At 40.5% G+C, this 13,854-nt stretch overlaps 1 protein-coding gene across 6 annotated transcripts in view; it reads left to right on the top strand.

The window, feature by feature from the left end:
• The window catches only part of FRAS1 (Fraser extracellular matrix complex subunit 1), a 419,524-nt gene that overhangs the window by 216,142 nt on the left and 189,528 nt on the right, over window positions 1-13,854 (top strand). For 4 of the 6 annotated variants that reach the window (XM_046656854.1, XM_046656853.1, XM_046656851.1 and 1 more), the window contains exons 16-18: window positions 193-333; window positions 1,953-2,093; window positions 3,386-3,562. The exons of 1 other annotated variant lie outside the window; for it this stretch is intronic. In XM_046656854.1, the coding sequence (XP_046512810.1) occupies window positions 193-333; window positions 1,953-2,093; window positions 3,386-3,562 (459 nt within the window). The remainder of the gene's footprint in view (window positions 1-192; window positions 334-1,952; window positions 2,094-3,385; window positions 3,563-13,854) is intronic. One more of the 6 variants, XM_046656855.1, reaches the window with a different exon arrangement.

Below are 13,854 nucleotides of genomic sequence, written 5' to 3'. Positions count from 1 at the left end.
GTGGAGACACAAAGTACAGAGTCCTTTGAAATGTTGGACTCAAGGAAACAGAACTCAGCTGAGAAACCAGAAAATGAGATTGCTATGTTGATAACCAACTGTGGACATTGTAAAGAATAGACTTCTCTGCTCCTTTTGCTCACTGTTGAGCAAACTTGAGGACCTTCTCTGATGGGTTTTTCTCCCCCTTAGCTTGTGACCAAAGCTGTAAGAGTTGTGGCCCCAATAGTCCCAGATGTCTTACCTGTACAGAGAAGACAGTGTTGCATGATGGCAAATGCCTTTCTGAATGCCCTGGTGGGTACTACGCTGATGCCACTGGCAAATGCAAAGGTAAGACGTGAGTATTCATCATCATCATCATCATCATCGTCATCATCATCACCATCATTGACTACCCTGGGTGCCATATGCTGCTTACTTGGGAATTTGTGTGTATGATGGGAAAAAGTCAACTTAAAAGGAATGGATTTTTCATTATAGAACCTATGTGTATTTGGTATGGGAGTGGGAGATATGGGTGGATGCTGGGGTACTAAGAGTGACTAAATAAAGTACTTAGATGTATCAATGGTTATTAGAGCTCATTTGGTCTTTTTGAAATGCCGAGAACAGCTTTAAGATCTGCATACAGTCTTTGTGTACTTGTAAACCGTCACTAACTTAGGTTGTAGGTATGACAGACTTATTCCTTAGATGACATTTATAAACACATATATTGGCAACTACAATAGACTACAAAAATAAAATAAAAAAGTAAATCAAAGTTGATAGCTTGTAAAGCTGAGTCTGTGCCTATTGAAAATTTGGTTTTATGTGCTATTTGTATATTGTTTCTTTCAGACTTATAACCTAAACTATGAAACCTTCCCATTTGAGACTTTATAAGTTTCTACTTATATATGCTTGACTTGTGCCGTTCCTTACAGGCAACTCTAGGAACTTATTGCTGCCTGGGGCACCTTGATTGCCCCTCCTCTCCGAAACATTCACACACATCTGCACTTTTACCTAGTGTCTGTTAGTGGCAGGATATTCAGACCTGTCCCACAGCCTCTTCTTGTCAACCTTCCCTTTGTCTGCCACCCTCTTTACTTACCCAGTGTTCATCCCTTTTCCTCAGCATCCTGCCCCAAAGTGTCTATCCTATCTCCATACTCCCCTCTCCCAGCTCCTGACCATTATCCCCCAGAGCCTTCTTCCAGTATCTCATTCTTGTCCCTTAGGACAGGCCATGGTACCATCTGTCTCTTCGAGTCAGAGATGTCCCATTGTTACCACCTGGGGTCAAAGCACATTTTATATATATATAGTGGTCAGATTCTTTAATGCAGTTCTTAGAGTCCTAGAATGTCCCAGCTAGAAGTACCTTAAACAATCATTTAGTCCAACCTCTCACTGTGCATGCCAAGGAAGCTTGGTCTGGAGAGACCAGGCTAAGGGCATAGATAAGGTAGTGGACAGTCAGTCAGAATTCAGTGCTCCTAACACTCGGAGCCCTGAGCTTTCCACACTTCCTGTTCAGGTAGTATGTGTTTTAGGTTCAGACATACGTAGGGCTGAATCCAAGCCCTGCTACTGTTTAGCTCTGTGATCTCGGGTAAATTTTTCAACTTCCCAAGACCTCAGTTTCCTCATCTGTAAAATGTGGTTAATAATGCCTACCTCATAATGTTGCTGTGAAGATTAAAAGTAGCCGTGTGTATAAAATACTAACACAAACACTAAATAAAGGGTAGAACATGGATAAAAGATGAGTAAAAGGGAATGCGGGCACTTTTGGCAATACGAGCACCTCCTAACTCATCTTGTCCCTTGGTTTGGTGTGACAGCTGAAGGGGGCTTGAGAGTGATAGAGGAGAGGGCCTCCTAGCGCATAAGGCTCTCAGCCAAGTCGTGAGCTCCTTAGTCACCTCGATCCCGTCGTGTTCCTCTCTCACTCTCTTCCTCAGTTTGTCATAACTCATGTGCCAGCTGCTCCGGCCCCACGGCCTCTCACTGTACAGCCTGCAGCCACCACCGGGCTCTGCGCCAAGGCCACTGTCTGCGCGACTGTGGAAAGGGCTTCTACGCTGACCACGGGGTCTGCAAAGGTATTGGTGGTGTCCTCGTCATTGCTAAGAGGCTTGCCCATCACAAGGACGTGGATTTAAATTACTTTTCAGGGCAACTTTTCCTCTAGTGTATCTTATATGGCTATGCATACTTTATATATATTTTTTCATGACCAAGAGATAATCTGAAAATTAGCTTTGAATATTTGTGAAGACACCCAAAAGTTCATGATTTTTCTGACCATCCTTCAGAGGAATGTCATTTCCTTTACCATGCATTAAAATAAAACCAGACACTTATTTCCTCCTTTATCTGTTCTCCTAGCATTGCTAATATTTTTATTAGTCTTCGTTTTGCTTTTTCCTGAAGGACTTCTTTCTGTTAATGATACTGCTGAGCAAACTGAGAGTTCCTTGCAATGCCTCTGGGCTGAGTAAAATGAAAAATCTGAAATGGCTGTTTGCCAAAAACGCTTTGAGCTCGTCAGGAGGTGTGGTATCATTGGAGCCTTTTGAAACTAGAACATTGGGAGCAAACACTTTAATTAAGTGAAATTAATTTACATTTATTTATACATAGGGCACCTTGGAGAAGAGTTGGAGAATAGTTACAAGAAAAATGTATTTAAAACAGGGCAGCTGCAATAAATATTCTGAAAAAAAATTTAGAAAATCTTTTAAAGAATAGGAAAGTTAATTATATCAAAATGTGGGCATGAGGTAGTGTGAGTAATCTGTTTGACTCTGACTTTTACCAGTAGCCGGGAAAACAAGAAACTGTGATGGATTGTCAGATTCTTGCCGCTGCTCAAAAGGGACCTCTTCCTTGTCTAGGAAAGCAGCCTTTTCTCATATAAATTCTAAGAGGGATTTGTTGCCTGGACCCCTAGGTAGTGGGTGATGGATGACATAATGGACAATAACACAATGACCATTTTTGCAAAAAATACAGTTATGGCCTTTATATGAATGCTTCTTAAAATCTTCAATAAAACCTGAGGACATAATGTGAAATCACCATTCAGTGAATGTGTATCTCTGGAGAACCAAGCCAATATTGTCCAGTTTGCTGTATTTTTTTTTTCATGATCTAGCCTGGCAGCCCTTATAGGACCTGAGAGATATGACTAGTTAACATCACCCTCATTTTGCCTCTCACAAATATTATTATTATTACCTTTTGCTTTGTATAGAACACTAGAAAAACAATTTTCTGAAAAGATGTATCTGGTAAACTTTTCTAAGTGGTTTTGACTTAATTAGAGACTCCCCTTGGTTGCAGCATATATATGATCCTTGGATTGTTTTCTGCATTTTGTTCCTATTGGCAGCCTGTTATTCATCTTGCCTGACTTGTGTGGGTCCAGAGCCCTTTCACTGTACCCAGTGTAAGAAGCCAGAAGAAGGACTGCAAGTCAAGCAGGTGCCTGGGGCAAACCTCACCTCTGGCGAGTGTCTATCCCAGTGTAGAGCCCAGTTTTACTTGGAGAACACTGGGCTGTGTGAAGGTGAGTAAGCCTGATTTGAGGAAACATTAGGTAGCTTCTGGGCTTACCTCTTGAGAGATGCTGTGAAGTGGGACCAAGGCCAGAAGACCTTGATTTTCACATAAGAATGGTTCCAGGATGCCTGTGGATGGAGCGGAAGACTGACATGCAAAAGAGCATCCCCCACTGATGTCCTCCTTCCCTTTGTGAATAATAGATACTCTTAAAGAGCTAGTTCCGTTTACCCCACTGTCTCCAAAGTTACACTCTCAGAAGTTCCAGACAGGGATTCTTTCAGAGACAGTATGAGTAGCTAAGAAAGACCCAGAACCTGTTGGAGAATTCCATTTATTATTTCTTCTAATTTGCTACTCTGAATATAAATTGGTCCCTTCAGGGCAAAATCTGGTCTTCTGTCAAAATTTAGAAGTGATTCCTGCCATTGCCTTGGCATATCATCTACAGAGGATTGATGCCATCCCGAATAATTTGACTCAATAGCCGGGTCATCTATGAGTGGTTGAGGAGATGAAGGGGAGATATATACAGTTTCTTGGGAGTAGGGGAGGCTCCTCTCTGCATCTGCAAGAATCTGCCTTGCTTTTGGATGAATTATTTGACTTTCAAGCTACTTAAAAACAAATTTCATTGCTTGTTTTTTCATTGTAAACATATAAAATTTCATTAAAGGAAATTTTGAATGTAGAAAAAGTAGAAAGATAATCCGCCCATCATCTATCTCCTAAACCCAATTGCTTTTATCATTTTGCAATAATATATCTGAGTCTTTTTTCCTATGCATAGCCTTGAGTTTTTATTTTTGCAATATAACTGTAAGCATGCTGTGGATTCAATTTTGTTTCCTACAAGCCCTCTTATTAGAATGGCTTCAATTTTACATTGAAACATACCCTCACATGGAAATGCTGGATTTCAAGGTTAGGTTAAAAGATCTTTGACACAGTGAGTCATACGGCATAGTAGGAAGGATGCAGAATTGGAATACAGAGACCCCAGGCCACACTTAAGCTCTCTGAGCCTTTGCATTCACAGCATTAGAATAGGGATAGTTATCTTTCACACAGGCTTTCTGCCATGCTCAAAGGAAGTTAGGAGTGTGAAAGTGCTTGGTAAATTGGAAAGCCCCCGTGCTCTATTGGTATAAATCTCTGTCCGTATAGTCAGGTGTTCAGGAACGTTATAGGGGTAACCCCCTGCTCCCTGGGATGCACCAGGCTCAGGGGGTTTACATGGTGCCTAGAAATTGGAGGAAAGGTCTCTACTCTCCAGACATCCTGGTTTCCCCCATATGCGCATTGCCCAAACTCTCTCTAGTCCCTTAAACTCTCATGTCTGTGTTTCCACAACCACTTATGGAATATGGGAATCTTTGTTTCTAAGAACCCCAGTGCCTTCCCAAGGCACATACCATGCAGCATTCCCCTCTGGTCCCGGGAGAAATCAAGCAGAAATCTTCCCAGGCTACTCAGCGTAGCTAGCATCTTCCTAAAATTTTGAGCACTATATTAAAAATGAAAAATAGGGAATTTGGAGAGAGATCAGAAAGGAGAAATAAAAATTGATTAACATTTTTAAAGTTAAGTTGTAAATAAAAACTAGAGTGACCAGAGTTATTCAGCTAGAAAATAGCATTACAGTTTATTTGGTCCACATCGTGAATCAGACACTTAGAAGTGCCTTACTTGTTTTTCCACTTAGTCCTGATAGTAACCTTATGGGGTCAGTGGGACAACTCTTTTAGAGGAGAATAAACTGAGGCTTGAGGAAGTTAAGGCTGGAACTAGCTCAAAGGCATGTAGGCAGCACAGTGTAGAGTCCAATGGGAACCTAAGTCAGCCTGACTCCAGTATCCCTGCTCTAAACCAGGATGCTGCTGTATTATGGTCGCTGAAGGGACAAAAGCACAGCATACTAATGCTGTGGATTGGGGCGTCTTAAATTTAAGAAAGCGTCCTTGACAAAGGGGAGTTTTGTGGGAAATCCTTTATACAGACACCTTTTAAAAAGGATTAAAATCTAATCCCTCTGGAATGGTTTAATTTGTGGTCCCATGTGAGAGGACTAGGTTGACCTCCTGAGTCTCCTGGAGCCCCATGGTTTTATGCTAGTTAACATAATATTATTAAGTATCATACATATAGCTGTCTACTCACATTTATTACCAAATCCCTGTGCAATCTCAGCTAGGTAGATTGTTGTACTCTATTTATAAGTGATGAGAGTGTGGCAGAAAGAGGTTAATTGAGTTGCCCAAGATTCCATTGGGAAACTGAGTACAACCACCAATTGTTTCCAACCTACCTGTGTATTAAGTGTGTTGATTGATGTATTTCCTGTCACTCATCCCGTATCTCTGGAAACCTTTCTACCTTCCCACAAGCTGTTCCATTTTTGATTCTGCCCAAGCATTGTCTATGAAATCAGGCCCGGGAGCCCTATGAGATTGCACTGGGCTCTCCTGCTCACACATTCCCAGACATACCTTTACCTTTTTCAGAACGTTTGAGAAGGTTGGAGTTTGTGTGTATGTGTGTGTGTGTGCCATTGAGAGTTTATTTTACGGCACTTTTGATCTCAAGTGCTTTTCCATAAAGAAGAGAAAAACAACTGTTTTTTGGAGCTCTCCTTCCTCCTTTCTCTGAGACTGCAGCACAGAGTGATTAGAATATTACTGCAGCTAATGAAAGTGAGAGGCAGACACAGTACAGGAAGAAGCAGTTTTCTTAGAGTCTGCATTGGTGTCAGAAGTTGTCGTAAAAGTTTCTACTCAGAGCTACAAGAAAACCCGGGAATTATCTAATGTGAGGTGAAGGAAAAATACTCAAGATACTTGACTAAAATCTAAGTCTGAGTAAAGGACAAAAAAGCAAAATTAGCAAACACTGCCCAAAGAGAGCATTGCTTATAGTAGGACAGTCTGTGTTTATTCATTCCTTCTAGAAATGTGTATTGAGTGTCACCAGGGTGCCAGGCATTGTCTAGGCACTGGGGTACATGTGAAAGAGTGAGGTGAAATTCCTGCTCCTGTGGAATTTATATTCTAGTGAGAGAAACGGGTAATAAATAAATAAATGAGTAACAGCAGCAGCAGCAGCTCTCATGGCATGCACTTGGCTGGTGGGCTTTGCTGTGAATCCACAGCGGGGTGATGGGGGAGAAGGAGGGGTGGGCCAAGGTGGGCTTCAAAAGAGTGCTCTGGAAGGGTGGGGATGGCCACCCGCATGTGTTTGTCCTGTGCCTTTGACTTGTTCTCAAAAATGAGCTTGGATTGGGGCTGGCCCCGTGGCTGAGTGGTTAAGTTCGCGTGCTCCGCTGCAGGCGGCCCAGTGTTTCGTTGGTTTGAATCCTGGGCGCGGACATGGCACTGCTCATCAAACCACGCTGAGGCAGCGTCCCACATGCCACAACTAGGACCCACAAAGAAGAATATACAACTATGTACCGGGGGGCTTTGGGGAGAAAAAGGAAAAAAAAATAAAATCTTTAAAAAAAAAAAAAAATGAGCTTGGATACTTCAGACGATGGAGCTTTGACAGTATGCTTCTTTTTCACATGGTCTCTGTTTCCAAAGTGTGGCTAGAGTTGCTGGTACAAAAGGATGGGTTACTAATTGTAGGGTAATTTGGAGTCATCTTCAATAGAAGACCAAAATTGCACATGTTTATTAAATATTAACATTTAGGATTAGCTAAAAGAAGGATTTTAACAGCTTTATCTAGAGTTGATCTCACCCGGTTAATGGATTGTTCACTAGCATTGACAGATTCAAGTTTCTTAAAAAAAAAAAGAAGACAGCAAAACCCAAGAAACACTCATCAGTCCCCTTGCCCAAAGAAAACAAAACAAATTACAAAGTAATAAAAACCCAAGCCCTCCAAAATAGCGTCAAAAAACCATCCCTTACCTTTTCATTCGTCTTCCTCCGCTAGTTTTCCGTGCCCCTGTGAGTTCCAGATTAGGTCCCCAGGGTAGAGCTGGGTAGGGGCCACTGTGCTGCACCACTCAGGGGCACCATTCTCAAGGTGACGTCTGACTGGTGCCTCCTGGGGTATGTGTGACTGTACAGCTCTGTGTACATGGCAGCCCAGGGTGGATGGACAGGGCAAAGGACCTGGAGCTCTTGTCACTAGGAGACCTCTCCTTTCTCCTACTGATGTTCAGAGGATCAGTTCAGATTGCTTAATTCAGCCTCAGATTCTCCTTCCACTCCTGGTTGGGGATTTTTTTTTTTTCTTTTAAAAGATTCAACTATTTTGAAGACTTAGCTTTTAGTTGAGGTCTCACTAGAGCAGAGCGTCTCATGGGAATCTCCTGAGAATCTTGTTAAGATGTGGATTCAGATTTAGTAGGTCTGGGGTGGGGTCTGAGTTTCTGCGTTTCTAACATGTTCCCAGGTGAGGCTGGTGCTCCTGGTCCACGGACCACAGTTTGAGTGAGCAAAGCCTCTACTTAAAGAAGAATAAGCATATCACTTTATCACTGCGGTACATCTTCCTAATTAGAGCAGTTTTTTAAAAGAGATCCTAACTTTTATTTCTTTGTGTGCATTATGCATATTACAGAAACTTTAAAAAATACAGATAGGAAAAAAATGAAAACAAAATAATCTATTACTGGGCTATCCAGACTTAGCAAATAAAAATACAGGATTAGGAGAGAAAAATATTCAGCAAATAAAAAACGAATTTTTTAGTATATCTCAAATATTGCATGAGATATTCTAAAATGTTATTCATTGTTTATCTGAAATTCAAATTTAACTAAGATGTTCTTTATCTTTAAATCCTATTTATAACCCTTCTTTCTTGAAATAACCTGTTTTGATTTTTTGGCATAGATTCTTAACAGTTATTTATACATATGCACATATATATTATCATTTTATAGTTTATAAATTCCTTAAAAGCAAAAATTTTATTGGAGATCCTATCTATTTACATTTACTCCCATTTTATAGATGAATAAAGTGAGGCTTAGAAGGAACCAACTAAAGAATAATTTAGCAGTGGGGCATTCTGGGCTCTAATATAGGACACAGTTGCTCAGGAAATATTTCCTTCTTTCTAAGTCCTGATCTCTTGTTCTTCATTTCACACTAAAGTTTTACAATTTAGTTTCAGGCCAGGCCATCTCAATAAATGTGCAGCTCAGTCACTATGTCACCGGTTTAGCAGTGGTGGCCAGGACGCGATATGAACAATGCTCAAGATTATTACATTAGCCACGTAATTGCCCTGATTCCATGGCAAATTAATAATGAATTCTTTAAATTCCCACATAGTTCAGCAAGAGGGTTCAAGGTGATATAATTTTGAGGAAATTACAAGTTTTATTTTAAAAATGAACTCTCTTCTAGTGAAGTGAATTTTACTTACACATCTTCTAATGTATTATGTCAGTAGAAACCCTGTGCTTTAAAATATAATGCAGAGGTAATAAACATCCCAGTGGTCCCCATTCCTGCATCAGCAGCCTTTTCATTATACTTAGAATAATCATGGAGCTTAGGTCAGATAAACATCAGGGAACTTTAAGCAACTAAATTTTTCCAGGCCTTTTTTTTCAGTCTTAAAGATCGCATTGCCTCCTTAGGCTGGGTCTTACTGCACAGGGCAAAATTACACAAAATCAATACAGGTTTGGTATCAATTTTTAAAATTTTTTCCAGATTTGTTGAGATATAATTGACATATAACATTGTATTAGTGTAAGGTGTGCAATGTAATGATTTGATATGTGTATATATTGTAAAATGATTACCACGGAAAATTTAGTTAACATCCATCCCTTCACGTAATTACAGTTTTTTCCTTGTGATGAAAACTTTTAAGATCTGCTCTCTTAGCAACTTTCAAATATGCAATACGGTATTGTCAACTATAGTCACCAAGCAGTAGATTACATTCCTAGGACTTATTTATCTCATCACTGGAAGCTTGTACCTTTTGACCACCTTCACCCATTTTGCCCATCTCCCATGCTTGCCTCTAGCAGCCACCAGTCTATTCTCTGAACCTTATCATTCATCTGGCTCTAGTTGTTGTTTCTCTCTCAAACCTTGTGATTATCCAAGCCACCTTCTTTGTTCTTAGTGGCTCTGCTAGTTGAGAGTGTGCCAACACCTGTCTGTGTCCCAAAGAGGAGGATCTTAGTCAACGCCTAGATGCACGCTGATTGGAAGCTGGACCCTCAGGCAGCAGCTCTTGAAGTATGCAAGTAGATCTGGTATGTTCTTGGGAGGAAGTGAGCTCAGGAGCCTATGTCACCATCTTGGATCAAATGCCTTTCTTAACATAAGAAATTCACCAGTTATTTTGGTCAATTAATTAGCTTGCTTTAGGTGAATGGGAAGAAATAAGGTATATTGTGAGTATTTTGGTGTATTTAGTTGTTGCTAAAGTTCACCAAACGCTTTAAGGCAAAGAGTTTTAATTAAAGAAATAAATGGGCAGAAGGCCTGCTCAGCTTAAGAGTATGTTGCTATTTATGAAGCTGGAATTCCCTTGCATTAATTGAATAAAATACATGGCATCTATATTAAGGAACACTCTTTAATGTAGTCCCTAGAATGCTGACACAAGCTATACAAATGCATGCCTTCTGCTAATGTTCAATCTTCCTCACTTTCTCCTTCTTGCTTTTAGAGCATGGGCATGCTAGGCTTTGGGGGTAGAAAGATGAAAAACCTGTAGACTATGCCTTGAGAAAAAAAGCATGATCAAGTCAGGAAGACTGACATCTGAACAAGTTATTAAAAGAACATGAGACCTGCTGGAAGGGCAGTAGGCACAAGGTAGAGAAAGTGTGCAAACAAAGGAGACCGACTCTGTCTCGGGGAGAGGGTCTGAGGGAAGATTTCCAGAGAGAAAGCTACATCGTGAGGCTGTTGAAGGATTAGCGGGAGTTCAGCAGAGAAGAAGGTGGGAAAGGGCGTTTTCTAAGGCCAAGGAAACAGCAAGTGCAAAGGCATGACGTATTTGGAGAAGTACAATGTATTTTGAGTTCCTGCACCAAAAAGGTGACTTGTGAGGAATGATAGTGGACACATGGGGGTGCGTCATGTCCTGAAGTGCTTTATGTGCTGTGCTGAGGAGTTTCGAGTTAACACTATTGGTATTGGATGACCATTAAAAGATTTTAAGTAGGGGAATAATTTGGTCAATTTGCATAGTATAAAGATCTATCTGGTGGTTGTGTGGCAGGTAAATGGGGAGAAAAAGAGTGGCACTGGTTAGGAAGCAGCCGCACTAACCACATCATGAATAACGTCAAAGGTCTGGACTAAGGGGCCATGAGGATGGTTCAGGTGGGATAGATTTGACAGAGATTTAAGAAGTAGAGATCAATATGTCTTGGCTGTGTTGTGTTGATGGAAAAGTAGAAGTCTAGGGTTTTCACAATGAGTGATTTGGTGAATAGTAGGGCTACCAAGTGAGACAGGGAATACAAAAGAAAGACTAGATAGGGAGTAGGATGTGGGGTTGGGAGTGGATAATGAGTACAGTTTTGGACAGAAGGAATGTGATGTCATACTTTACATTGAGTAGATATGGGCCAAGCTTGGAAGTGGATGTTGGATAGTATTTTGTAAATGAGGAGTATGAGATCTGACAAAACACCAAGTAGAGATATCCCCTAAGCAGTTAGATTTATATGATTGGAGTTTAGGGTAAACGTCAGAGCTGTACACATAAATTTGGGACTCACCAGCATGGAGGTCATCATTAGACCTATGGGCAAGTTTGCCCACGAGTGGGATGAGAAAGGGCCAAGGGTGCAATTTGGGGAAGCTCCAATATGCTTGATGTAAACAGAGAAAGGCTGAGAAGAAATGATCAAAGAGATAGGATAACTAGAGGGCGCTGTTGTCAGTGTCTCCATCCACCTATTCACCCACCCGTTCAGTCAGCAAAAATTCACTTCTTCAGAACGTATGCCACGCAGGAGCAGGGACTATGATAGATATTGTGGGAATCACAGAGATGGAAAAGATGTGATTTTTACTCTTGAAGGGTTCCTATTCTAGTGTGCGTTGGGGTCGGGTGGGGGGATAGGTTAAATCATGTTCATTAAAAAAAAAGAAAAACGAAGAAGGAAAAGAAGGGTGAGGGAAAGGGGGAGATTGATTTCATTTGACTTCACTCATTTCAGTTTTCATCTTTTATCACAGCATTCCTACTGTATATCTTAGAGGATTTTTATATTTGCATCATAATTCAAGGAAAGCCTACCTCAAAAATTGTTTTTGACATAAAAGGATGTTTTATATGATATCAAAGTAGGAATGCTGGGCCACTTTATATATCATTAAGAAGAAAAGAAAAGTGGTAGTGTTAGTTGTCTGAAATTTAACGAAAGGCTAGAATGAACAAAAATTGATATGTTTTCGTTGTTTTAGGTAAAATTTTATTGGAATCAGGTTGACTGGACTTTACAGTCATCTAAGGACACTTTTAGTGCTGAAGCCGCTCAGTTATGCTTCTTCAGAAATATTCTTAGCTATCAACTGGAAAGCCTCTCTCTAAAAATGTAGTATTATGTGGAGAAATTATTCATAGAACTTCTTTCAAATCTCTTCCATGTGTGCCCTGTAATGGAATTAGTCTTCCTTGAAGGATCTTAGACTTCAAACCAGAACTCCTGCTATGAAATCAGTTTCCATAGAATGATAGAGCCTCATAAAAGTCACTGAAATAGTGTAGACCTTTCCAAAACCAGCCCAGAATTGAAGTTTCATAAGGTTGTTTTAAAGATGCAGGTGCAAATGCCTGTACTTACAAAAATAGAGCATTATAGAGAAAAAGACACTTTGAGAGGATGGTCACCCAGCATATCCTTCTCCCTCTGTGCCGCACAGCAACTAACCAGCTCATTATCTACTTGGTTCTTAAACATTTCCAGTGAAGGCAGTTCTGAAGTCTGCCCTGGTGATGCCCAGCGTGGCTTATTTCTGAAATCTAGTGAGTGGCAAAGGGACTTTCTCCTGGAATTCTTGGCACATCAACCCTTCAACTTGTTTGTCCTCTTTGCTTTCCTGTTTTATATAATTCAATAATAACCTTTATTCACATTTAACCAGGTTATCACATTGACTTGGTGACCAAATGGAATGAAATAAAATATGTTGTGTACTCATAAAGCATTAATTTATCTTTCCCCAGTTTTCAATTACACAATGATATGCTTTGATTTCCTATTTATTAGGAAGATATAACAGGAAGAGCTAGGGATTTTTGCAGTCTTGTAAAGTCTAGTATGAACATATTGGTATTATTGTAGGTGTATTTAAGTATGTAGAAAATATCATGTTGCTTATAGTTGCTTCTCCAGATCATCCTGGGGAGCTTTGTGTTGACAACATGATTTAGCTGTATTTTGAAATATTGCCGCCTGACTTTCCATTACATGCTGTTTCATTTTGTGTTAAACAATGGGCTAATGTGTACCCTCCTTTTATAATATTTGCTTAAACATCAGTTTGCCTATTCCATTTTCTTCTTTAAAGAGGAAATATTTTCTCAGTGATTCTGGAAATAGTTGGGAAAAAAATTCTAACTATGACTTGTGCTAACAGAGCTATTAACAAGACAATCTAAAAAAACAAAAGTAAATGATTTTTTAAATTGGGACTCTAGCTCTGTTTTTCATAGAGTAATAAATACTGTTAATAGGTATGAAGCTCTACAGTATATGCAGGGATGATAATCAAAATACTTATCAACCGGTAAGGCAAGGGTGCTGCCCTTCGGAATGGGCTCTGGCCTTACGTCAGGAGCAGAGTCCTGGAGGCCTCCTGGTGCAGGTGTTAAACATTTAGGTGCTGGATTCTGGATGAGGCAGGGTGCCATGGTGTGGCTGCAGGGGAGCACTAGAAAGCTTAGGACAGCAGCCATATACCAGCCTGTGTGGAAGTAGATTACTACTTTAACAACCAGTACTGCTGGACCAGGACATTGTAGCTTATATCAGCCCCACTTATATTACAGAGCGTATGTTACATTTTTATTGAGCGTTGGCGGAAATGGAGACTTCAGTGGTGTAAAGTTACATTCAGTTCCTCCAAGCTGCTGGTCTGTAAGTCTTCCGGGCATTTGCTAGAAGGGGCAGAGGAGGCAAAGAGGAGACTCAGAGTAGATTCAGAGTCCCTGCAGTTGGTGAGTCTTGTCCATTGGACAGAAAGTGGGCTGAAATGCATGATGTCCTCCACCAGGGTGAGAACCAGGTCTTTGTCTTCCTCACCATTATATCTCTAGCACCTAGACCTGCTTGAGGCTCGGTAACAAATGAATGAA

Source organism: Equus quagga, chromosome 3, assembly GCF_021613505.1.
Source record: "Equus quagga isolate Etosha38 chromosome 3, UCLA_HA_Equagga_1.0, whole genome shotgun sequence".
NCBI classification, from domain to species: Eukaryota; Metazoa; Chordata; class Mammalia; order Perissodactyla; family Equidae; genus Equus; species Equus quagga.
This window is presented reverse-complemented; position numbering and strand designations above follow the sequence as displayed.